The following is a 27105-nucleotide window of genomic DNA, read 5'->3' on the forward strand; positions in this document are numbered from 1 at the left end:
TAAGATTCTTTTAAACCGAAGACATTATCCCCAGGTAATCCCTAAACTACAAATATTTCAAAATGCACATTAAGTTAGAACTTTAATTGTTTATATTTTTATTAAATTCTTTAGTAAATTCTTATACTTGCGCCATGCATTTATAGACAATATGTATTAAACTTTCATTCCATAATATTTAATGTATATTCGAGTTGTTGACTAGTTGTAGTGTACGATTAGTATTCATTCCTTCTTTAAATACGAGTGTTACGCTTTTGATTGATTCGCGTTTTAAAATATATTTATATATATATGCAGACACGTACATATATGAAGACTCTATATAAATAAGTATATATTTTAAAAAATTTACAAAAATGGAAAACTTATCTGATTCGTTATGAAGCTAGTAGCACTTTAAAATTCCTAATTGCTTTTCGCAAATATATATATAAATGTATATATATATTATGATATTCATCGTGTATATGTCTATATATATTTATGTGTAAATATTTTCGTTAAAGTAAAAACTGCATTGCACATTTTGTCGGTGTCTTTGCTTGGTATATTTCTATATATTTCTTGCGTTGATGGATTTTGATTAGCGTTCTGTATTTTGGTTTTAGTGTTTGATTTCATCCCCAGCTTTCTTCATTATTGTAAAACTTTGTTCATCTTTATTCTTATATCTTAGTATTTCTTAGTAACTTCATCGACATTTCCCGTAAAAGTAATTGTAAAAGTATATGCATTGATAAAATATTTTAAGCAACCTATTTGATTACAACATTTGTTTCTATATTGCGCTTTGGACTTGCAGCAAAAATTTGGCACCAAAAATAATGAGAGTAGAAATGTTTCGATTCTATGGAGAGAGCAGAACAGTACTAAAAACTTAGTTTAAAAAAATAATATATAAATACTAAGCGAAATTTAATCTCACTCTCTGTGGGTTGAGGAAACGCCTCCTCCTCGATCTCAGCGCTGTGCGTAGGAAAAGTCCGTCTGGGCATGGGCATCCTGACTGCCCTGCACGTGATGATATTGGGCATTCTGCTGATGCTGCTGATGATGATGATGATGCTGGCAGGTGGACACCTGATCCACCTGGTAGCCGTAGGACTGGCGCTCCAATGTGGAAAAACGCGAGGACATCAGACTGGGCTCCTGGTGTTCTTGCACCACCGAAAAGCTCAAGCCGCAGGAACAATGCTCAATATGGGGCTGCGGTGTCGTCAGTCCTGGTGTGGCATGCACCTGTGCCTGCTCGGTGATGATGGTTGGTGGCGGCGACGGCGATGACAGGCAGTCCTGGCAGTAGTGAGGAGCCATCGTAGCAGCCGACAATGCCTGATGATGGATTTGACTGAATGCCGGCGGCGGTGGTGGTGGCGGCGGCGGCGTAATCGAGTGCGTGGAGGAACTAGAGTCCGTGGACTCGGTGGCCGTGTCTGTGGCCGTGCTGGCCGAGGTCGATGTGGATGAGTTTGGCTTGTGTGGCTGGTGTGGCTGATCGGGTGGATGATGGCAGCGACATATTGTAACTCAAAAAGTGCCGCCATCGTGTTGATGACTAGATGAGGATGCGATTGCAGATGCCGGTAGTGGTGGCGGGAGCTCAACAGCAGCAGCAGCAGGAGGAGGAAGAGTGGCCAGTCCATTGGCCTGGTGCTGCAACATGGTGTAGCCATCGCTGTCGCCATTCTGCTGCTGCTGGTGGCCCAGATGATGATGACTGTTTGTGGAATGATTCTGATTCTGAATGTGATTGAGTTGTGTGCTGGGATTGGGTGAGTGTGCCTCGTCAATGCCAATGCTGACCCCATTGCTCGTCGACACGGCCAGTGACTTGGGCGGAATGGGCGGCGGTGGCACTGGCAGATCCTCCACATCAAACGAACTCGCCGAGCTCTCGCGCTGTGTAATATTCATCGAGGCGGAGGCATGTATGTCCAGGCTGCCGTTGCTGCTAACGCGACAGTGTTCCCTATGATGCACTGTGCTGGCCGAAATGGACGATGAGTCCTCACTCAGGTTGTTGAGATTCATGTGGTTGAGTTCCCTGGAACTGGTAGTGGAGATTCCCGAGTCTCGAAAGTCATTGGGGGCGAAGCAAACGCTGAGGTGTCCACCGCTCCCGTCCTGGAAATTCGGTGGCAATGAGTGCGGCTGCTGATCGGCCTCGGGATCGTCATAACTAATGTCCACAACAGAGTACTTCTGGCCATGCTGCTGCTGCTGCGACGAGTGGCGACGACCAACGGCATCAGAATTGCCAAAGTCATTGAAAATAAGTGGATTCGAGGCCCTCTTATCCGGGGTAATGCCTCGCGGTGGGAGTGGTGGTGCTCCGGGGGAATTGCCTGCCGGCTGCCTCTTGGGGGGAACTTCAGGGCTATCCATGGCTCCGTTGGTGATAAAATTCTGCGAGCGCGGGCGATTCGGCACTGGCGGGGCTGAGCCGTCCTCCAGGGGAATGCTTAGACTCTCCTTGCTCAGAGTTTGATATGAGCTTAGGGGATCCACAGGCCGTAATGTGTCCCCTGGTCTCGTGTATATCTCATCCAAATCATAGACATAGTTGGCATGCGAATTGGCATTTACACTGGTGGAAGCCGTGGCCTGTGCCACTCGTTGCTCCGTAGGGAGCGGTGGCAGTGGTGTGTTCACAATGCTTTCGGAATGCTGTCGCTTCAAACGACCCATGCCGGAAAGGCTTTGTTTCAGCTGCGAAAAGCGTTCCAGGAGGCGATTATGCAACGGCTGGACTCCACTGGGCGCTAACTGACCGTGCAGCTCCAGGGCTTGCTCTAGGATCTGGATCTGCTCTAGTATAAGAGCCTTCAGCCGCTGCACATTTGCCTGTTGGCCAGCACCTTGCGGTGACTTGAGGAACTGCTCCGAAAAGAAGGCTTCCTGATACTTGCTAATGCCACCCATGACATTGGCATCGATAGTGCCCTGCAGGCGCATCGAGAAGGGATTAATATTGCGCTTAGGATCCCGCTTATACTGCACAATCAGATCCGACAGCTCCTTGCCGGCGTTGCTGATGATCTCGCAGGCATACTCCACAGGCGTCAGCTCCTGCATCGACTTTTGCTTCACCTCGAACCAACGGAGGATGCCAGGCAGTGGACTAGAGATCTCCAGAATGGTGCGCTCAATCCACAGCGACTTGAACTCGTTGTCCTTGTCCACGGGTCCCTTGTACATGGGCCGGTCGTATATGAAGCGAGTCACATCATTGACTTCGTAGAAACGGGCTATTTTCTCCGGCACCGGCACCATGGCCGTCTTCAGGGACTGAGCATCACCCACTGGCCTCACATTGCTGATCTGTATGTATTGCTCAGGAGCATTTAGTATGGCATTATCCGGGGGACTGTTATTGCCCAGAATCTGGGCACTGGGAAACTCCGTTTGCAGGCGCTGGGTAAAGGCTCCAATGCGTTCGTACTCCAATCCACGGTAGACGAATTGCTTGTTCTACGGAAAAGAATAAAGATATGTAGCCTTTAATTATCGACTTACATTCCTAGTAAAACTTACCCTCACAAAGAGCGGCAAGCCCATGCCGTAGAATCCCACTCGGAAGTATTCTGGTTCCGGTCGCAATTGCGTCAGGATATTCTGAAAGAACTTGGCCTCCTGTATGAGTATATCGCTCAGCTTGTTGTAGTCAAAGCGTCGCGTCTCGTAGAGCTGTGCCAGTTCCTTGCACAGCGGAATACCCTTTTCCCAGCACTTTCCCTTGTCGAAATATTTAAGGATCTGGAAGAAACAATACACGTTTGAGATATTTCTTAGATGATGCGGTATAGAGATTGGTAATTAACCTCATGGTATAGCCGCTCCTTGCGCTGCCACTCCGGCTGACCACTGTTATCGAAGGGGGCAAAACTCTGGGTCTCCCGATCCCAGCTCAGCATGGATGCATATAGCTTAAGAGTGAAGCCCGCCTCTGTGTAGTTCTCTGCCTGCAAGTGCAGATTATGCAACTTGTAGATATATCTGTATAGAAAGAATGAGAATTAGCAACCTAAGCACACATATTAATGATAAAACCCCACCTCAGATACATCTCCTTGCGGTTGATCTCGTTTTTATAAAAGTTCAGGAGATTCACCGTACAGGTCATGCGCTTGTCTCGATTCTCCTCGCCCTGCATTACGCTGCGATAGTCCAGTAGCCGCTCCAGAAGCCGGGTAACGGAGCCAATGAAAGCAATGCCAGCATCCTTCCAGTTCGGGTTCTCCATCTGGACCTTCTCCAGCAGGCTGGTGACACAGAAAATTATAGAATTAGGTCCAAATCGTAGTACATTTTGTCGAAAGGTGAATAAACAAAATAGTAGAGGACTAATAGAGGCTAACTACACGTAAGGCGAGGGATAAATTGCACTGAGTTAAACTTACACCAAGCTGAGATGTTCCCTTTTTATGGATGGCGATTGCAATGAGTGTGAAGTGAGACATATATGTATATTTATATATTTACAGACATTTACAAACATTTATGTACACGTGAGCGCAGCGTGCTTTCCAACTTACATGGTGCTAAAGAGCTCCCTGTACTCGTCGTCCCCCTTGTTCACGCTGATGAGCAGGTCCAGCTTGTCAATCAGTTCGCTCTCCACCAAGCGGAACGATCCCCGGGCAGCCTGCACAAGCACATTTGCATCAATTATCGTCCAAGTATGTACCTCACCTGGCGCAGCCAATGACTCACCTGCTCGCACTGCATCATGTCGTAAAAGACAGATAGTGTTGCTTTCCTCAGAGCTGGCTCTGGGACCAGGGTGACCTCCAGAAACGGGCCCACCATCGAGGGAATGAAGTGCAGCTTCTGCTCGCCCAACTGCGACCACATGCTGAGTATCTGAAAGCCCATAAGCACTCGCATATCGCCGTGGGAATGCAGAATCTTCAACCGCTTGGGCTCTCTGTACTGCTCCAACTGCAGCGAGGGCTGCGTTAAGAAGGCCACAGCCAGGCTAAAGTAGCTCCACCACAGCTGCGAATCAAAGCCGTTGGGTGCGAGGAACCGATAGACCAGCGGCTTAGCAAACTCCTCCAGGGACATGCGCAACACATCGTTGGCGGCCAATTTCATCACTAGCCAGTCGTTGGGAAACACATGCCAGTCCTGGGTCAGTAGCTCCTCATAGACCATTAGAGACTTGCTGAGGAACTCCTTTAGATCGCGCGGATCCTTGTTAGGACTAAGCTCGTCCCAGTAACGCTTGTAGTGCGTCTCGTCGAGCAACTGCAGCAGGCCCAGTAGACAGGACACCAGCTGGGGCAGCACGGCATTTGAGCCTTCCATGATGATGCTGATCGTTCGGATCAGGATGCCTAAAATATTCTTGCACAGCGAGTCCAGGTCGTGCTGCAGGGTGTTGGTTACCTTGTCTCGCTGCTCCTTCTGCAGATCGTACAGCTGGCTGAGAATCTCCGAGAGAATTTCGGCGCAAAGGCGCAGCTCATCCCGACGACTGAGGTGCATGCGCAGGTGCTTGCAGGCCACGGAGAGAACCACAGTACGGGAATCTGGTTGTAAATTGATATATTTTATATTACTGTTTTACTGTAACTAATAAATCAAATCATTCCTTACCATCCTCATGGAATAATTCCCCGGAGACAAGATCTTTGACAGCGTGCAGCTTGGCCTGAATCAGTCGTATGGGCGCTCCTCGGGGTATGGCATCCAACATGTTTCGCGCCAGCATACCCAGCTCCGGAGCCGGCAGCGTATCCTTTAACTGCTCCAGCACCACGCCTGTCGAGTTGAGTAGCGCCTCCTGGGTGGGTATGATGACATCGTACGAGGGTACAGCTAGCATCCCATTAAGTGCCGTGAATAGCGAGTGCAAGTCGCGGCGGAACGAGTCCTCGTACTGACCACCGGTGGCCCGTGCAAAGAGACGCCTCGACTGGATCAGCAGCTTGAATATGTACTCCAGCGAACCAAAACACTTCTGGAAGGGATCCGGATGCTCTGCCTTGGTCATAAATACGGCCATGTGCTCCACTGAGGTGATGAGACCTTTGTAGACCAACGCAGCCGCAAAGTGGTTCTCGATATACTCGTTCATCACCGGCCGGAAGTGCTGGAACTTGTTGCTCTGCAGTAAACTGAATATGCTAACCAGCACGTGGAAGACCAGGCCGGAGTGCTGGGTGCTGTTTCCCTCCTCATTCGAAAACATGGCAAACAGGGCATCGAGCACGTCCTGCAGGAACTTGACCAGCTCTTCATCGTTCAGTCGCAGCACACCAGTCAGAGAGTCCTGAATGGTTTCGGGATTTGTGCGCCACTGCAGCAGCGAGAGTAGATCCGCGTTTTGTGTCAGCTTCGTGGAGCAGAGCAGAGAACGCAGATAGAATGTCTCCCTGGAGTGGCGACTGAAACAGCCGCCGCAGTCCATTTTGGCCTGTGGATCGCCCTGCCGGCACTGCAGCCGCAGATAGTTGGCCGGCTGAAGCTTGGCAGGATCCTCACACTTGTACACAAACAGATCGTGCTGGCCATCGCGTAACGTGGCTCCGCCCGTGTCCATCAATCTGGCAAAGCTAAAGGCGAACAGCTTCGGTTCCGTCTTCTCCCGCGTCGAACAGTGCCGGAACTCGAACCGCACGTGGGCCGTGGCAAACTTGTCGATGGGCACACAAAGACGCAACATCTCATTCCAATTGGGCGTGTTCTGGTGATATAATATCATGGATCGATACTGGGCCTGTGCGTCCATGCCGGAGGCACCCCACAGGCAGTCGGTTAGCACAGTGCCCGTCTCATCCAGGACCACAACCGTAACGAGGATGTTCTTCCCCGTGTTCTTTCCACCGCGCTCAAACTCTCCCCGTTCTAGGGTTAAAAAGAGATCATTACGCACATCACCCGGCATGATGACATCGGGGAAGCCCATCTTCCTAGTGATTGTGGTGCCCTGGAAGAGCAGCGGCTGCTCCTGACGAGCCTGTCCCAAACCACCATGCAGCAACTTCAGGGAGACATCAATGCCCTGAGTGCCCTGACTTGGCTGAATGGGTGAGTACTTTCCATTTGATTTCTTGATGATCAGCTCGGGCAGCAGGTTGAAATCCTTTTCCTCGCACTGGAACAGCTTAAAGTTGTACTCCCGTTCGTCGGAGGACTGCTCCAGACTGCTATCGAAGTGAGCAATGTCGCTAAGCGAGAGAATGCCCACACCAAATGGACGACGGAAGGTTGGACCATGACCATAGGCTCCACTCTTTTCGATCTTTTTAATGGAGTCCGACTGAATGATCTTGCCCACGCGCATAACCACGGCCACCAGATGGAGATCCTCATTGAGATCGGCGGCGCCTAAGGTAATTATGTAAATATTAAGTTGATGAACTGTATTAAGAATAATATATTAATTCCTTACCGAGATCTGTAAACACTGTACAGTTGCTGTGCAACTTTTCGGTGTAATTGGTGAAACCATCTTTGGAGATCTTGAACAGAAACCGCTCGGACAGCGGTCGCATGTGGGTGCCATCGTAGAGGAAAAAGTAAACCTCCGCATCATCGCCTCCAATGCGATAGCCAAAGCCCCGCATGCAAAAATACAGATGATGGGTTAAGATTTTGCGTTGCGTCTTTCTCCTCAATGTGCCCCGACTCTGTGGTTTTATAAACAAAGTAAGTATAATGAGTTTTTATAAGTACTTTACAATTCTTACCGATGAAGCCTTGGCATTATCGGCACTGCTAACGTGCACATTATATAGCTTGACAATTCCAATGCTATGCGGATCCACTGCCAGAGGTCCCTCTCGTGGCACCAAATCCAGACCGAGTTTGCTGCAAAGATCGAAAAGCATCCATTGGTTGAGTTATGGCGATAATATGCAACGGGGAAAAAACACACAGTTTGTCACGTTCCGATATGAGAAACATATAAATTAATGGAACGTGGGATCGTAAACCTAAGGGGGAGCCAGCCAGCCCTGTGATTACAGTCCAGTTGGTTTTTCGTAGCTTTAATAAAATTGACGCATTCGTAATTAATTGTCGCTTGACGCAAAGTCGTGCGGAGCGCCAAGAATTAAATACAAATTTGGTCAGTCATCATTATGGGTGATGATCATTAATCACCAAGAATTCCCATAAATAGAACAGACCATGAAGGGAATGAAATGGATTTATTTTAGTAGATTTCAAGAGGGCCGCCAGCAATTTCGATGATAAAAATGAAGGTCTTCTTGGAGGGAAAGGAAGATGATTGTTAAATAATTTTATAAGACATATAGTTAGTATGAGATTATGTCTCCTCTATACATTGAGAGAACTAAGATTATAATCATCATTCAAGATTATGATCATCTCAATCTAACAATATGAAGATATCTTTGTAGGTTCTGCAAAACAACCCTTTGTAAGCTTAAAAGCAACTATTTCCATGGTTTCTATAGTGCCCACAGGTAGAACTTTACATAGACTCTTAAGTACTTAATCCGTGTTATCAGCACTTCCCTTATAGCTTTGCTTTAGAAAGTATTCCCAATATATGGGGAGTTTTGTTAACAACAAAGAATCCAATACTATCAGGTTCCCTTGATTTCTGACTAATCCGCACAACTCATGCAAATATCGCCCTCGAATGAATCAGAGTCAAGGCACCCAACTCCAGACAACCTGTCACGAACACGATCGACATTCGAAAAGTAACTCGAATCGGGCGAGAACCAATCTAAGATCTATCGTCAAAAGATGTGTATCTAAATGGATTGGACCTATCATTATTTCACACTATCTATGGCCAGTACGTGCCCTCCGTTTGTCCAGTGGCTACCGCATGGAATTTACATGATGATCATCACTAATGATGATGATGATGATGATGATGGCCCAAACCGTGGTGGACTCGCATCGCATGGCCCGCATGACGCATAAATTTTGGCTGCTTACAGGCAACGATCCAGTGTGGTACACAGAGATCCGAACATGGCTAATGGGTTCACGGCATTCCGGTGGCGCATGCGAGAAGGGGCCGATGGGGACCGGGGCAAGGGGGGTACAGAGCTGACCAGAGTTGAGGCCAGGTTCACAGCGGCGGCGACGTCGGAACGTCGTTGACGATGCTGCTACCTCGGCTACGCTGGGTGCTTCTACCTGGCTTACGCAGAGAGGAAAAGAGAGAAAGAGCGATCGAGCGAGCGAGAGAGCATCTTTTACAAGCCTCCAGAACGAGCCGAAGAAGCCGTTTGGCTGTTAACGAGGCCTAAACGACTTGCCTCTATCTCAGGTGAAATGCTGAGAGAGACCTCAAGAGATCTCTCCCGCTCTAAAGACTGGAACCGGAACCAGTTGGGAGAGCAACATCTTACGATCTCTGGGGAATTTCAACTCTCTGCCATCGATTGGTGTGCGTGTGTGTGTGTGTGTACTAGGTGTGTTTGAGTGTGTGTCGTGGGTTTGAGCCACCTCTATTACGCCTGGAGTTCTGGCTCTTGGACCTGGCTCTGAGTTGACGTGACCAAATGAAGCACGGCGACTCGAAAATGAATTTTGTGGATACGAATATGAGAGGAGCGCGCGTGCGCGAAACGGTAGCCATACTGGTAATGAACACTTTAAGTCGCTTTTAATTAAGTGCCGGTTCCCAAAAACCTCAACAGGTGAATCTCTGTATACCCAAAATAAAAATCTGGAATAAAAGGGGTTTCCAAAACAAATTCCTTTTTAATTAAGCCCAGGTCCCAAAGTGTTGGGCATCTACCAAAGATATGACACCAAACTGAACCAAACAGTACGAACCTGAAGAACTTCGGCTGAAAAGGGCTCGAAGAGGCAACAAGATGGAGACCCAGACGATACAGAAAAAATTTAATTATTTACACTTCGATAAGCAGAGCTGTCAACCACAAACAAAAGCAATAACAGCAACACGTTCGATGGCATTGTATCTATGGGGTCTCGCCTCGACTGAGGCCCAGATACAACGCGTATCACAATCACACATGCCATATATTTCGTATTTAATGTCTTTATAAAAGGTGTAGCTCGCAGATACATTTCTGGCGAGAGGCCACAGGCAACAGGCCACAGGCAACAGGCCACAAGCATCAGGCAACCGGCATCGGGCATCGGTACCCGACAATAAACAAACACTGCATCGCGGGGAGGCACAAGGTGGAGCGGAGCGGTTCAGGACATGGAAACAGCAGCAGCAGGAGCAGCAGCATCTAAACCACCGGCAGCAGCAGTCGCACCACCAACCAAACGGCAGCAGCAGCCATTTCGAAATGCCATTTCATTATGGCCAAGACGGCGGCGGCGAAGAAGAACAAGTCAGCAGCAGTCACCGGGGCTGAGTCACTCCACCAGCCATGGTGGAGGAGCAGGAGGAGATGCAGACTTGGTCTCGACCTGGGGACCTAAAGGAGGAATGCCTGGCAACTAGTTTGGCGTTGCTTGTCTAGCTCTCAGCATGCAAATGGATCTTCATTTTGGACCCAATGCGATCGCTATGTGAGTGTGTGTTGAGCGACACATTTAACCCTGGAATACGAAATAGTTCCTTGGACCCACTTGGCCAACTCTTCAGAGCGCCGTCTGGAGGCAGAGCACAGGATTCCTTTGGACTTGGGAGTAACGATAAACTAAATGGACAGGCAGCTTAGGTTCTGCGGAATTAATTGGAAGCTGTTTTTATAATGAGTCTCAAAAGGGGCTGTATTTTAGCACTTCAGATGTATCTCATTAATTTTGTATTTATTAAAGTGAAGATAGCAGAAAATTTAAAAAACAAAAGAACATATGGTTCTAAATATAAATAATATGTTCTTTTATTATATTTATTACTTGCAGTTGATATTTAAGGTAGGGGAACTTAATTTTTATACAAGCTTTACTTTCTGGACTTTACTTGTTATATAAATTAGGGATACTTAATTATTGTTTAACAGTTTATTAAATCTTTAAACCCTAATAGTCTGAAGAACATTGTATCTCATATTTAGAGATCATATACTACCGTTAACTCAATCTTTTCTCTAGAGATTACTTTGTTTCTCTACATATTATTCTTTATTTAAACATTCCACTCCCTTCTCTTATACTTTATAGGGTTTTGTTCCACTTCTTTAATACAAAAGTCTTCTAAATACTCTGACTCCGACCTCCACTTCTACCTTAATCTGTAATCCCCCAATCTGGATGATAGAGTTGTAGACAGAGGGCCATAAAAGCGAGCAGAGCTAAACTAATCAATGGATTTACAGATTTCCAATCCAGATGTTTTAAACTCGAGATAAAGGGAAATTCGGAGTGAACTACTACCTAAGCGGCTGTATGGTTTTTACCTGGCTCTTCCTCTCCTCTCGCTCTCTCTCTTTCTCCCTCTCTCCCTTTCGCTCAGGTACGGCAAATGCAAATGCAGCTTGAGCGTACTTTCAGATACGAACCAGTTGGGATCGCTGGTTCCATTCAAACCCATGAGAGAGGGAGAGAACTATAGAGAGAGTGAGCGGACTGAGCTTGTATCTGAGCCACTGGCTCGGCGTCGGTGCTAGCGAGCGATAGTCAGTAGGTTTCCGAACGCCGCTGAGAGCAGCTGCACACTTTCGAGATACGGATACGGGTATGGCCACTAGCTCCGACTCCGAACCACTGATACTGATCAAAATCACAGCTCAGCAGCGCACGCACACCACTGCACTGGGTGCAGTTTCGAATGCACTGCCAGCTGAGACAAGAGACTTTCTGTGTGCCTGTGTGTGTGTGTGTTTGTACTTGTGTATAATAGAAAAATCTTGAATCTGCAACAAAGTGCACAAAAAAAAACGAGTAACTAAAAACGCCTAAACAAAAGCAACTTAAACAATACAAACATAATAAATACTAGCTCCGGCAACTAAGAGAGCTGAGTGCTGGCTGGGAGCTGGAAATTAATGGGCCGTTCGAAAAAAACGGGTTTCCAAAGTGTCAAAGTGGCAGCAATAAATTTCAATGCGACGACGGCGGCAGCAGGAGCAAAAGAATCACTTAAGTGTGTGCGAAGGGGTCGCCTCAGTTCGGTTCGGTTCTTTTGCAGGTTGCTGCCAATATTGGTAGCAAACACTTTCGAGACGAAAAAAAAATCCTAAACCAAAACCAAAACCGAAACGAAACAAAATGGGAGAGCAGTTTGTGAGAGTGCTCTCGCGCACTCTTAAAAAAAAGAAAATACCTTAAAACCAGTTTCTTTTTTTGTGTCTTTTTTGAATTATTGAAAGAAAAGAAGGCAAGAATTGAAGTTGAGTTGAAAATGAAGTGCTCTCCGGGTATCTGTGTGTGTGTTCGAGTGTGACTGTGTGTTGGTGGTAAGATTGAATGTTCAGTGCAGAAGCTGGATGCATTTAAAAGGAGTAGCTGCCGTTGCGCAGATACAGATACTTTGCGACTTTAATTGCTGCTCGCATGCGTGCGACAGAGATGACTCTATAAGCCGCGCATGCGTGCCACAATATGTGCTTGTGTGTGCGCGTTCCTCTCGCAGTTTATACAACAATCTGTTGTTGTTGTTGTTCTTGATATTGTTGTCGTGCCGAAATGAAATACAGCCAAAACACACACACAATGGCCCAAAAGACGGTAAAAAAAACATACACACACACAACAGAAAAAAATTTGCATATAAACAAAAGAGCCGAGAAGAAAGCAAACCGAACCAGAACCTGATCCCATGATCCATGGTTCCAAAACCGAAGCAATGCCGAAAAGAAAACAAAAACCCCAAAGATTCGAGGTATCTTTGGGTTTTGGATTTCGATTCGGCTTGAAATTCGGCTTTTCGGTGGACAAAGTGAAATTTATGCGTGGGTTGACAAAAAAAAAAAAAAAAACAAAAGCTGTACCACCGTCCCCATACCGGTTTCTCCTCCGAGAGCTTCTCTCGAGATGAACTTGTTACTTGCTACGAAGCGGTGGCGGAGACGGAGGGCAGGGCATTCAACCTAGACGAGCTTAGCGAAGATTAGATTAGATTGCACAACGACATAACAACTATCGCAATGCTCTACGTTCTCTAACATACAGTTCCGGCACTGCCTCCAGCACTTACTTAATTGTAAGTGCGGCTTGTTGACGATAAGACACCGAGAATTCCAAAACGGACCACCAAACTGGAGGAGGAGAACTCCAAGGCAGAGACTACTGCGGGGGACTTGGTTTCGGGTAGTGTAGAGGAAATATGTGGTGGTGGTGAAATAATTTCGTATATGTCATGACATGACTGTCCTAGATAACGCACAAGGCAAACAACACAGGGCACACAATTAGGTATGGAACATTAGGAACGAGAGGAGGCTCTGAGCACTTGGAAAAAGCTGGGATTCATACTAATTTGAAATTATGAAATGTTAAAAAGATTATTCCATGGGTTAATTGAAAGATTTTGGAGGGTTTCCACTGGTCCAACTATGTAGTTCCTTATGGTAAACATTTCATCATGGTTCCTTCTTCTCCCTTCCAGTTAGCTTCGTTGCAGCAGCACACCAACCATCAACATGGCGGTCTTTGGCATGGTCTCGGCCGTGTCCGGCTTCATCAAGATTCGCTATCTGCTGGACAAGGCGGTTATCGACAACATGGTTTTCCGCTGCCACTATAGGATCACGACTGCCATTCTCTTCACCTGTTGCATCATCGTCACCGCAAACAATCTGATCGGTAAGTTAGCACCTTCTTCCTTTGTGAAACTAGTGCACACCAAAGTGCATACTGTTTAGCACCAGAGTTAGCCTAGTTATGATATTTACACTTGCAATTGCAACATTACTGCTAATGCAGCAACCCATTTGAAATCGAACTCATTCGAAACGAAAAGAAGAATAAAAACTTCGCAGAGCTTTCACAAATTGACCGCAGCACGTTCATCGGATTTCAACTTAAGCCACTCCATATGATTCACTCGCCACGGGTGGTGATGGTGGTGCCCTGGGCCTTATGCCTTCCATGCCTCCTCTGTAACTGGCGTGAAAATCAATGTATCTGGTTCAAGCTGAGCTCAGTGAAGTGCCTTATATAATGATGCCTGGAATTCATTTGCTTATTTATTCCCACGCATTGAAAATTGAGAACTCTGCAATAGGAGATTCTTGTGTTTTGTTAACTGAATCGAAGCAATAACATTGAGAAATGTTTATAATTATTCTTATGGTAAACAAAAGTTTGGAACTTGCAGCAGTTTCAATCTTAAACAGCGCTTATTTATGCTTTACTTTTTCAAACTTGGTGACTTTAAGAGCTTGAATCACCTTTTCTGAACCTTTAACTTGATCTGGGACATCGCCTTCCCAGTCAGCTTCAATAGCCAAATATTTGTGCATTAAAAGAAGTGCTCTAAAAGTGAACAACGTACAAAACCACAGTCAAATATTGACGGTTAGTTCTGGGAATTCTAGCCCCAACCTTCTAGTCCCTCACCACCAACGTCTGCAGCTCTATTTGTATCCACTTTGTTTGCCCAAACAGAGGAGTAGTTGGAGGGTGAGTTGGAGTTCATGTCGAAGTTGGGGCACACCCAAAAAAATGCTGTCCGCCTGAATGTTGCAGGCTTACCTAAGCACGTAGCAACTGCTGTGAGCACTTACATACATACTGCAACCGTATTAGTCAACGTAACCGTAGATGTAACCGTAACCGCACCCACAGTGCCGACAAATTTGTGCCTGCCTTCCCGGTGTGTGTGGAGCCATCGGGGCAAGAGATTGCCCTAATGGCACTTGACGTTGACGGACGACATGCGAGGTTGCTCGTGGCTAGGAATGCGCGTGGATTTCTCTAGATTTGAATTGCACCGAGGTCAAATGCATATCTACAAATTATTTGTATCTGTATCTGTATCTGTATCTCTTTGCTTGCAGGCGATCCCATTAGTTGCATCAACGATGGCTCCATACCCATGCATGTGATCAACACGTTCTGCTGGATCACCTATACGTTTACGATACCTGGACAGCAGCACCGGCAGATTGGAACGGATGTGGCAGCCCCGGGATTGGGCAATGATTATGGTCAGGAGAAGCGCTATCATAGCTACTATCAGTGGGTGCCATTTGTGCTATTCTTTCAGGTGAGTGTGATGAGAAAATCAGGCTTGTAAATATAAAAATTTTCTTTATGTAACTAACCGAAATATCTTCCTTTTTAGGGACTCATGTTCTATGTTCCCCACTGGGTCTGGAAGAACATGGAGGACGGCAAGATTCGCATGATCACCGATGGTTTGCGTGGCATGGTCAGTGTACCGGATGACTATCGTCGGGATCGTCAGGATCGCATCCTCAAGTATTTTGTGAACAGTCTGAATACCCACAATGGCTACTCCTTTGCCTACTTCTTCTGCGAGCTACTCAATTTCGTGAATGTGATTGTAAATATCTTTATGGTGGATAAGTTTCTGGGCGGTGCTTTCATGTCCTATGGAACGGATGTGGTCAAGTTCTCTAATATGGATCAGGACAAGCGCTTCGATCCCATGATTGAGATCTTTCCAAGGCTAACCAAGTGCACGTTCCACAAGTTCGGTCCCAGCGGATCGGTTCAGAAGCATGACACACTCTGTGTGCTGGCACTGAATATCCTGAACGAGAAGATCTACATCTTTTTATGGTATGTGATTGATTTCCCTTTCTTTTATGCCGAAGGATCTTTAATAATTGTATTATTTCCATAGGTTCTGGTTCATCATCTTGGCCACCATCTCAGGCGTGGCTGTGCTCTATTCCCTGGTGGTGATCATGATGCCCACCACCCGGGAGACGATCATCAAGCGTTCGTACCGCTCTGGACAGCGCAAGGAAATCGCTGGACTGGTCAGACGCTTGGAGGTGAGTTTCTTACGGAATGTTTTCAAGAACCTTTACTAATTGTTTCATTTTTCTTGAAACAGATTGGCGACTTCTTGATCCTGCACTTCCTTAGCCAGAATCTCAGCACAAGATCCTACAGCGACATGCTGCAGCAGCTATGCAGCCTGCTCGGCGCATCCCGAACCCCATCGGCACCATCGACCCTCGAAATGAATCCCATCAGCCATCCGATATACCCGCCCGTGGAGAGCTTTGGCGGTGGCAAGGAGACGGAGACATGAACCGACTCCATTTGGGGTGGCTTCTAAACAATGATTTCAATGATTTCTCAATAATATTTGTAGGGGGGACAGCGAGAGTTGTGTGTCAAGAGGTTAGGTCTTTTCCATTTCTACCACTAGAGACTGTTGTATGCCGGCAAGGAAGCAAACGAACTACATTACATTTTTCGAAGATGATTCAGAAACTCAGTAACAAAACATAACTATGCGAAATATATCTAGCGAAATTATAAGGAAATAATCTTTGAATTCGGTCCTAGCCAAAAGAGAGACAGGTGCAGTGCGTCATTGACACGGGATGAGCTTAAGAGTGAGACCACAAGGAAGAATATAATATGATATGATATGTAATGAAATGAGTTGAGAGAGGGACACATGCAGACCGTGCAATTTGTAGGTTGAAGATTGAACGACGACGAGGTGGAGATGGGAGTCTCTCCAGCAAGCGATTTTGCTACTTGGTATTCGTAGTTAGGTCGTTGCCAATGATGCGCCATTTTAAATATACAATTAAGTTTTAAAGTTAGCTCGATAGTGGGTTCGGATCGATCGATCCCCATACTAAAATACCTATGCAGCTATATACATATATCTGCTTATCGCTCACGCACGCTCACGAAACGTTGATCTATATAAAAGAAATTGGTAGTAATCGAATGAGGAATATGATTATGATTATGATTATGCATATTTAAATCGAGTATACACAATGCTCTCGCTATTTTTGTCCTAACATTTAGTCTACAGATATATCGTAATTTTAAGGAATTTTGTTTATAACAAAATTATTGTGATTATTGCTAGAAAAGAACACATTTTACATAAAAAGCAAAAGAGAACCCAAGCTATCTAAGTTCAAAGTTGTAATAAATATTCTATATACAATTTCAGCTGAACTATGGTTTTATCAGTGGGCGGAAGCATAAAGTTTATACTATCTAAATACATATGTGTTATTTAATAAACAAAGGAAATCCTTCAAAAGCAATAATCAGAGGTTACATTACTATATGCTTTGTTAAACTTTTACAAGTTACAAAGACTCCTTCTTTTCATAAATATAATTTTGATATAAGCATCCAGAATCATTTACAGACAAGGGATTTGCTTATAAATGAAATCATTTGGCATGTATTTACAGTATTTTAACCGCTAACTTACCGATTTCCCCAGTCAATTTTCGAAACCACAACCATTTGAAGCTCCAGTGTTTGATCCTGAGTCATTGTGGCGCTTAAAAGTTCCCTTCGACTTTCCAATATGGAAAACATAACTTTGCGCAGTGTTTGGAACTTGTAGGCTTCCCGATCCTTTAAATAATTTTAAATGATTTTAATTTTTAAGCAAAACCAGTTTATATTGATTCACTTACCACATAGAGACGCTTCCATATCTCGGACCACTCCCTCAGGACCTGCGTGCACTCGGCCACCACGGGATCAATTTTCGACAAATCCTTGATGTGCACATAAGTCTTTGGAAAGATACCCACTGCCCGGGATTTGCGGGGACAGGAACCACGATACCAATATGTGCACTCCTCCACAATGTCCACGGAATCACCGACGTCCAAGGCCAGGCCAAAGCGGACATCGCCATGCCAATTGTGGATGGCTGCAAAAGAAGGCAATGGGAAAGCGTGAAAAGTTGATCTTTGCTGCGGTTAGATTACAACCAGTTGCGTTGCCACCACTCCTTCCTTGGCCATGACATTGGAGTCCCAGTGCCAGGATGGACTATGTTTTGATGCCGGCCTGGCGGCGTGGCAATTAAAGTGCCCCCACGAGTGGCCACTTGAGCATGCCACGAGTGGCCCGGCAACAATAAATACTTCAACTATAAATAGGCAAATGGCTATGAAAAGAAAATATATATGCATCTATTCGTGTTTTTATGGACATCCAAAGCGTGTGTGTGTGTGTATATGGGGGTGAACAATGAGTTTGGCCATCGAACACTTTGGCTCCTGGCTCCAGCCACCCAAAACGGGAGCTGTCACTGGAAGCCGGAGCTGGAGTCGGAGTTGGAGCTCAAGCTGCTGGATACATCCGCAAATACTGTATGTGGTGGCCATGGTAACGAGTACACTGATAGCACTGACAGACAGACCATGTTTGCGTCTTTTATCCAGATTTCTAATGAGAATGAAGCCATCTGGAATCAAGCCTAAAATTATTTTCTACTTTTTAAGAGACAACACTGAACTTCAGGAAGGTATCATCTATTAGATGATGTTAAGAGATATATGAATTTATAAATTCAAAGTTCTCTAATTAATTTTTAATCACTAATCTTATAGTACATAATTTCTTTTAATAAAAACCTTTAGATCTGAATAGTTGACATTGAAAATAACATGATACCTTATATGTCTGCCTGGATTTTCCCTTACTATCAGTGATCACAGAATCGAAACTAATTGAAATTCCAAACAGGCACTATACGATTTTTCACCGTGTATCCATTATAAATGCAAGGCACACACTTTAGTCTGGGAGGCGCCGCGAGTTGAGGAAGCCGTTGGTCCCTGTTGGGGTGGTGCTGATGTGGATGGTGGTGCTTCTGGTGGATGGTGATGGTGCTGGAGGTGGTGCTGGGTGTTGTGCGGTGTCTGTGTGGATATGGGATGCGAATGTGGCTGTGTGTTCCCTTGTTGAAAGACAAACGAGCGAGCACGGCATGAGCATATCAACGAAAGGAGCTAATAAAACGCACGCCCAGACAGACACAGAGAGAAGATTCGTTTGGAGGCGGAGGCAGAGGTGGGACCAGCAATGGGAATGGGACAAGGGACAAGGGAAGCCGGAATGGAGGGGCTGATGTAAAATGAAATGCCATGAAAATGGGCAAACTGCTTCCTGTTGTTGCTGCTACTGTTGCTGCTGCTCTGTGAGTTCTTTATGGCTGCCATTGCCTTTCTCTCTCCCGACTCTGGCAACTGCCTCTAACTGGCTTCAATTTGCGATGCTCGTCGCGAATGCGGCAGCCTGATTTAAATGAATTCTGGAGATGCTAAATAGCAAGAATTTCATAATTTAAAATGCCAGTTGAAGATCCCCACACAGCTAATGCCTCACTCTTCCAGTTTTTGGCACTTCAACTGGCGGCGCGCAAGCAAACACTCCAGAAAATGAGCACACATACCCCATACTTTAACACTCGGAAAATAGTCAGCTCAGCACATTTATGTACAATTATAATTAATAAAGTGCATTAAATGAATTTGAAACGTAGATTACAAGATGAATTATTATATTCAATGAGATAACTAGAAGTAATGATTCATCTGTCAACGAGAGATATTAATCAGTCTTTTAAAGTGAGTGGTTGAAACTAATTCAGGGACTTCCCTTTCCAGAAATTGGTGAGTTTCTTTATGATTTATGATTATAGGAATTTATTTAAAACTAGTATTAGTAAAATATTGTTTGAATCCTGTTCAAAACCAGTAACTTTAGGTATTTCCCTGGGTGTATGTACACACACATCCCGGAATCCATAGCGTTGTAGGCAAAATGCCAACCAAGCGTTTGCACTATTTAGGTCAGTCACATTAGGCAGGCGTCGGTCTGGCAAGAACCTAACTCAAAGGCAACTCGAGAACCTCTCTCTCAATTACACCGAGCAAAAAAGTGGACTTCAAAGCAAAGACAATTGAAAACACAAGGCATTTAGGGATCTTTATAAGAACAAGAATAGTTAACTCGAACTTCTAATATAGGATTCTATAAGTAAAGGTGAAGCAAAAATTCGAAGTAGATATATTTTAGAAAACTCAATAATTAAATACCTTTCTATAGATATTTACTTTAAAATCAATAAAAATATAACCAATTTACTCAATATTTTCTTCAAACAAGTATAAAATCCAAGTTGTATTATCATCTTCAGACTATATTATACTATCTTTCCTAAATATATTGTCACACATTTCTTTCTCCGCCTGTATATGAATTATTTTAATGAGCATTTAGCAACGGCTTAGGGGAATTTAATATTAAATTTCATAAAGTTGACTTGAAGTGCCCCTGGAAATTGGCAGGATCATCATGGCATAGGGTTGAGCCCTTTAATTACTTTTACGATGAATGCAATATCCCAAAAGGCTTGGCTTACATCACCCGGTTTGTTTGCCAGCGCACAAAGGACAGGACCCATAGGAGCTGGATACCAATGGGGGAGCCGAACAGAGAACACAATGCTCACTCCAACAAGTCCGCAATGTCAACAAACGTATTTAAATAAAAAAGTCGTTAAGGCAAGTGCACGCCAACTGGAAGAGGGTTGGAAGGAGGAGGGCGGAAGGGCGGAAAGCTAGGCGGAAAATAATTTTAAATTAAATGTGAAAGCCGTTGCTTGGCGCTGCACTATTTGCCACAGCCACTGCAGAAGCTCGACTGCAAATGGATTAAATGAGCGACGGCTTTCCCCACAAGGGGGAGCCCATCTTCACACTTGACCTCCCCCCGGCGCATCCGCATCCGCTGCCACGGCACTCAAGTGCCTCTGGAGAGGCTTAAGAATTTAATTAATTAATTGTGTTATAGCCAACAAAGTGGGGTCGACAACAAAGTGGAACTCGCTGGCAGCGGCGGAAAGGGAAACCCTCTGAATGTGGGTCAAGTGGTTGGCCCAAAACCACAGAAATTAACATGAATGGGTTTCGGGATAAGGTTTCTAATGTGATTAGCCATGGAAAATAAAAGAAAATATAATAAAAAAGAAATTGCAACTTTCATTGCATGTTAGCAGAGCAAGGTTTCGATCCCCGGACCTCTGGGTTATGGGCCCAGCACGCTTCCACTGCGCCACTCTGCTTGCTGGGAAACGATTACCTATATGTTACTATATTTTACTATATGTTACTATATGTTACTATATGTTATGATAAGTATTTATCTTAGCTAAGGTGACTAATTGTACAAACAAAATTCTTAATGATTATACAAACATTTAAATGTTTTTATACCCTTGCAGGATATAATTTCAATCAGAAGATTGAAAGGCAATGAAGGAGTCATTTCCGACCCTATAAATCATATATATTCTGGATCAGCATGAAAAACCGAGTCGATCTAGCCATGTCCAAAGGAAAAAAAATTTTGACAATTTTTTTTCAAATTTTTTCGTTAAAAACTTGCATTGTCAAAATGTTGAAATTTGAAAAAATTTAGATTTAATTTAATTTTAAAATTCAGTATGCAGGTTTATTAACATTATAAAAAGTAGTACAGAATAGCTTTCCGAATTGAAATTAATGCATTTTTGGCTTCGTAATGAGGTTTTTAAATTTCAATTTGTCGGAAAAATTGTCATATAAATATATCAATAATATCAACTCAAAAAGTGGTATTATAATTTCAGTCGGAAGCTTGAAAGGCAATGAAGGAGTCATTTCCGACCCTATAAATCATATATATTCTTGATCAGCATGAAAAGCCGATTCAATCTAGCCATGTCCGAGGAAAAAAAAAATTTTCGACAAGTTTTTTCAATATTTCTTCGTTAAATATTTGCATTGCCAAAATGTGGAAATTTGAAAAAATTTAGATTTGATTTAATTTTAAAATTCAGAATGCAGATTTGTTAACATTATAAAAACTAGTACAGAACAGCTGTCCGAATTAAAATAAAGGCATTTTGGCTTTGTTTTCAGATTTGAAATACTTTGTTTACAAAAAAAAATAAAAAATTAATATACCTAAAATAAACTAATTTGTTGTTTTTTTTTAAAGATATACAAAGGCCAAAAAGCCAATGATTTCCAAAAATAATATCAATTTCTATTTGCAATCTAAATTTTAATCAGTATAAAATAAACCATTTAGCTTCCTTTCTTGTTTAAATGTAATACCAGTTACGAATTATCACAGCTCAAGCTTAAGTCACCACGGAACACAAATCACACATTGCAATCAAGCTCTTAAAATGATTTAACCGATTTATCAGCTTTATAAAAATAAATATTAATGTGGTTTAATAAGGCTATTAAGACTTGATGACTAACACTTTTAAAAGCAATACTTCTTTCGATATCTAAGTGAGTACATGAAACCATTTGAAAGGCTCTACTTTGTTGAAATCTGGATCCCTCGGAACCTGTTCATACCAGGAAGCCTGACCCAAATGTCAATCAGATGTCATTATCACTGTCATTGTGTCTGGATGGTAGAGTTTTTACTGAATGGATGCCATCACATACGCTCCACATCCGAATGGAGTATTTCAAACAACACAAAGCAAAGCTCTACTCTTGGTCCCTGCCATTGTCAAGTGGATTTTATTATAATTGTGAGTTAGTGCCAGTGCCATTTGTTTGGAGAATAAAATGTTATGGATGTGTGCATACATATGCATGCTGAAATATTTGCTTATTATATGCATTTTGTATTGCTGTGGCATTACAGTAATTAAATGCATTTTACACATATTTACATATAAGCGACTCAATTGAGTGCTTGCACATTTATTTATTTTTTGTTACTGTTTGCATTCTGTTTTTTTTTTTATTGTATAAATGAGCTTTTAATATCCACATGGCGTACATTTGTTTGCTTAATTTCTGAAATTTTCGAGTTTACCCAACGAAAAGCCAGTCACATATTTACCAATTAATGAAATGCAACTGTTTATGCCAATTTTAAATCAAATACCCTTTCCGCCAGAAGCACTTGGTAATTATTTGTATTATATATATAGGTTTTTAAACAATTTATGAGCTTGTTGAGTTGTGTGTATGTATTTCCTTATCATTCCTGGCTTATCGGCCGACGGACAGACCCCTCGTTGATGTATGTATTTACCTATTCCTAGACAATCCCACAATTTACCCCCCGCATTAACATACATTGGCCAAACGGAAGGGGAACCACTCATTCATCCGGCAACGAATGTGACCGATAATGGGCCACCAAATGCGACATTCACTGATAAATTTCGAGTGTGCGTGCGTTCGGATTGTTAATCATACGCCGCGTGTCCCACAAATGGCAATTCATAAATAAATCGTTAAAGACGAATTATGGAAGTATGTATGTACAACGACGAGTTCGTTTTCAAATGCTCTTTGGAAATACACAAAAACGCTGCCGCCGAGCATATTAAACAATGGAAATGAATCAATTTTATGCGCACTCATGTGTGTGTGTGCGTTCTGAAGGAAGGAAGCGATGCACAAATTTGTGCCCGGCGACTCCACTGGCCACCAAATGCATAAAATGAATATTAAATTAAAGTTGAAACTGAAATTGCCGCAGCGACAGCGGAATTCTCTGGAAAAGGCAGACAGCCCGGCAGAGAGTCGGAGCGGCAACATCCGGTGCTGGAAGGCAGGCAGAGCAGGCTACACAGGGTGCCGGTTCTTTCCAACTTCCCTATCCAAAACACACAATTTTTTTGTTGCCAAAAAGTTGCATAAACTTTTAGCTTCAAATCCAAGTTTACAACTGCCTCTCTGAAAAGGAACTGACCCGCATGGCCAGGCCCGAGCCCGAGGGTTGCTCCGCAAAATTGTCACCATTGTGCATTCGACTCACTGCGCAATTGAGGGCAATAGCTACAGTCCAACTTCCCACAAGACGGACTTGTTTGTTTAAGTTTTTCAATAACTTGAATTAGATATCAAAGAAATATAAGTTCTATGCAAGTTATAAGGCTTAATGAGTTAGATTCTACAAAGGAAGCAATAAAAACTCCTCAATCAAGTTGTCAAATCAAGATGTAAACTAAAATTAAATTGATTTCTACTAGTTCCATACATTTCCATATAATTATTTTTCTTTTCATAGCATGTCCTGTGGCTTTAAATTATAGATGCCCGGCTGTACAACAATTACTTGCAACGTAAAATATACGACGGGCGGAGACAAAGAGAGCAGAGTGGTGGTAATGAAGTCATTGCCCGGACAGTTGCCCAGCACGTGGCACTGGCTGGATGAAAAGCCATGGAGACTGGAACGGAACTGGGACTGAATTGGTGGTGCTGCAGAGGTAGAGGCGAAGGAGGAGGAGCATGGTGCTGGGCATTGTGCAAGGTTAGGGCGTTGGCTTGACAGCGCCTCGAATCGCTAATGATGTTAACACACACACAAACACACAGAGAGACAGCCTAGCCTGAAACCCTGATCGGTGACGAGTGACTGACTGATTGATTTGTGTAAACTTTGACCGTTCTCTCATGTCAATCTTTGCCCGGGTTAAATGCGGAGCAAGCATCAGCGAGCAGGCACTAAATAAAATGATGTCTCCGCGGATGCTGACGGGGGATTTGGAGCAGTTGAGTATATATATAAGTATCAGCGAATAAGATATACTCTTGAAAATGATACTATATGAGAACGAAATAGATGACTAAATTTACTAATTAAATATTTCTTTTATCGTACGACATTCTGACACTATATTATAATGTATTTCAAGTTTATAAAGTTAATATAAAAATGTTTATACAGTAAAAAGTTACTTTATGACTTCGGTATGCATCTTCAGAACGCTTTTGCTAAGTGTAACGAAAGTTCAAATGATGTCGCCTACAATTGGCAATGCTTTTAGTCATATTTATGTTAAACTATGCTCTTACTTATTTTAGATCTTGGTAAAGAATTGCATGTAATAGTCAATAAACCCCTTTTGGGCATGAAGAGCATCCCAACGACAATGGAAATTGGCGCTTATCTGAGCGGAGAGGCAGTGAAGCGGCACAATGAATAAAACTTGGCACAGACTCTCTGCCACTGAAGATGCTCACAGAAGACAGTCTTTGCAGTCTCAGTCTCCGGTTTTGCGATCTTTTATTTTATTTTATTTTTTTCCACCGCCCTGCCCTGCCCGCTCAGTAATTTGTTAAGCGTTGCCATTGAAGCGAAAAGTGTGACGAACATGAAGATAATGTGAAAATCTGAAGAGTACGAATGTGCACAATGAAGTGCAATAAGTGAACATAAAGAACATATCCAAGATCTACTTGTTTTTGTTCATATGTGTGTTATCACAACACGCAAGATTATTATTATTATTCTTATTTTGCCTTTGCTACGGCTACGCTGTCAGTCAAGAATATAAGTTCACTTGATGTTGCGGCTGCTGTAATTACGAAAGCATTTAAATTGGCAACATCTGGGTGGGAAATTGGCAACGCGACAGAAGAGCGGAACAGCATACAGGGGAGAGAAGAAGCTTTGTATATAAACACATCAAATCGCAGCACGGCAGCAGCAACAACAAACAGGAAAATCTCTTTGAGAAAAAGTCTGTGGTGACAGGGGGGAGGGATGATGATGATGCTGACGATGATGCTACAAGCAGATTGTGTATAAAAATAAGTAGAAAAATCGCTTTTCCTCCCCTTGACAGTGCGGAGGTGGTTGGTATCCGGCGTTTTCGCGGAAAAAACCGTGAATCGCCTCAAAAGGCAACAATAAAAACAAAGACAAAGCACGTGATGCGCACAGCGGGGGCAGAGGTGGGTGGGGATTGGGTGGCCACTAGGTGGTACAGTGTACCCCCACTTTCATAAGAACTTTTGTTTTAATAAAGTTTACGGTATAATAAAGAATTATGTTATTTTCACATAAGAAAACTAATTTATTTTTTGCTCTGAAAACGAGTGTTTACTGTATGTTTTTCGTTTTATACTCACCAACTCCGTATTTATTATTCGAAGGTATCCACATTTTGTCGCTGCTTTTGTCTCAAATCCTCCCAAATATTCACCTTAGCCGGCCACTCCCTGCATTCGTATATATGCGTATATATATAAGACCGATGTCGGGCGGAACTCAGCTCCTCGCTTATTGATGAAACATTTTTAGGAAGAGATTTCAATTTGCATTTGCATTTGCATTTATTATTGCTTTTATTTTATCCACCATATTTTTTGCAAACACAAAAACACACATACACACACGCACACGCAGGGAAACTTTCGCTTTTGTTGTTGTTTGGGGGGCTGCTGCGACGCCTTTCTATTGCCCTCTTGCTCGCACTTGCTGCTTGATAAATAACTACAACTACGCACGACAACAACAAATATGGCACTTGTCTACATTGCTGATTGGAAAAACTAAGCGATTGGGTCTCCAATTGGTGGCGATTATCGCAAGGTGGAAGGGAGTGGAAGTGGTTTGGGGATGTGTCTCGAAGTGGTTGCTTTTCGCTTTTCCTTTTGTTGCGTTTTTCACGAACCCGCGCGCACACACACACAAACAAGAAAATCAATACGATTTTCGGACTGCCAAATTGCAAGCGTTTCGGTTTTTCACTCTCAAACTAATTGCTGTGTTGACTTTTGGCACGCTAATCGTTATTGTTGTTCGATTTGATTATTGGTGGAAGCACAAATGCGTCGGCTTTTTTGTGTATTTTTTGCGTTGTATTATTTTCCCGGGCGCACCAACAACAACTGCTCAGCTGGTTTCAGTGTTTCCAGTTTGGCCTATTTTGGGCCAGATCTGGCATTTTTTGGAAAAGCTTTTGAAATTTGCAATTAGCTAATAGCCAACGGTTATAGCTCAAAGGCTGGGAGTAGTATATTTATTGTTTATTTTTAATTTGTTGGTTTATTGTAGGTTTCGGATAGTTAACGCGCACTTTTTCGCAAACTTGAGTTTTAGCGAAGAGCAACCGTCGGATACGAACCGTACGAGTTGTATTTGCATCTGAACAATCAGCTAGTTTCACCAGATCAGACAACCTCTGCAGCAGTGTTGATAGTTTAACTTTATTCAGGCAAGACCTAGCTTATGAAATTTGCAAGCTTATAGCTGAGAAAATATCTTTTTATTAATATGCATCTAACATATTATGGCAATATATGATTTCGTGACATCAATGATTTAAGTCATCGAATCAATTCCCGATCTTTGTTGTTAGCCATTGTTTTTCACTTTTGTTTTGTTTTGTTTTTAAGAAGCTATTTGAGATCATCACTGGCAAGCAACGAAAACGAAACGTAAACAGCTGCATGAGGAGGTGATGTTATTTACGCCTTTTTACCGCCAGATTTGGCTTTT

At 43.5% G+C, this 27105-nt stretch overlaps 2 protein-coding genes and 1 non-coding gene across 6 annotated transcripts; 1 reads left to right on the forward strand and 2 right to left on the reverse strand.

Annotated features, from left to right (window-relative positions):
- Window positions 1-74: 74 nt before the first annotated feature.
- spg (dedicator of cytokinesis spg) lies at window positions 75-27050 on the reverse strand. 3 transcript variants are annotated; one of them, XR_015273450.1, is made up of 14 exons: window positions 25734-27023; window positions 17469-17710; window positions 17258-17406; window positions 7701-7821; window positions 7403-7640; window positions 5605-7338; window positions 4717-5537; window positions 4539-4648; window positions 4404-4421; window positions 4059-4265; window positions 3825-3999; window positions 3538-3759; window positions 929-3474; window positions 75-872 (listed from the first exon to the last, which is right to left on the reverse strand). XR_015273450.1 is itself a non-coding variant. In XM_020955729.2 (13 exons), the coding sequence occupies exons 1-13, from the start codon at window positions 25765-25767 to the stop codon at window positions 1531-1533; spliced, it is 6015 nt and encodes a 2004-aa protein (XP_020811388.2). In that variant the 5' UTR covers window positions 25768-27023; the 3' UTR covers window positions 75-1530. The 3 variants fall into 3 exon arrangements, 2 of the variants coding, with proteins under 2 accessions (XP_020811388.2, XP_020811396.2); XM_020955729.2 differs by having other exon boundaries at window positions 75-3474; XM_020955737.2 differs by lacking the exon at window positions 4404-4421 and having other exon boundaries at window positions 75-3474; window positions 25734-27050.
- Window positions 11488-16992, forward strand: Inx3 (innexin 3). 2 transcript variants are annotated; one of them, XM_020955749.2, is made up of 6 exons: window positions 11488-11602; window positions 13475-13671; window positions 14868-15076; window positions 15155-15615; window positions 15680-15833; window positions 15896-16992. In XM_020955749.2, the coding sequence occupies exons 2-6, from the start codon at window positions 13509-13511 to the stop codon at window positions 16094-16096; spliced, it is 1188 nt and encodes a 395-aa protein (XP_020811408.1). In that variant the 5' UTR covers window positions 11488-11602; window positions 13475-13508; the 3' UTR covers window positions 16097-16992. The 2 variants fall into 2 exon arrangements, with proteins under 2 accessions (XP_020811408.1, XP_086697085.1); XM_086840959.1 differs by lacking the exon at window positions 11488-11602 and adding an exon at window positions 13033-13176.
- TRNAM-CAU (transfer RNA methionine (anticodon CAU)) lies at window positions 20843-20914 on the reverse strand. Its single transcript has one exon. It is a non-coding gene; the product is annotated as a tRNA-Met (tRNA).
- Window positions 27051-27105: the final 55 nt, after the last annotated feature.

Source organism: Drosophila serrata, unplaced genomic scaffold (assembly GCF_035046125.1).
Source record: "Drosophila serrata isolate PLE 108 unplaced genomic scaffold, ASM3504612v1 contig_382, whole genome shotgun sequence".
In the NCBI taxonomy this organism is placed as follows: domain Eukaryota; kingdom Metazoa; phylum Arthropoda; class Insecta; order Diptera; family Drosophilidae; genus Drosophila; species Drosophila serrata.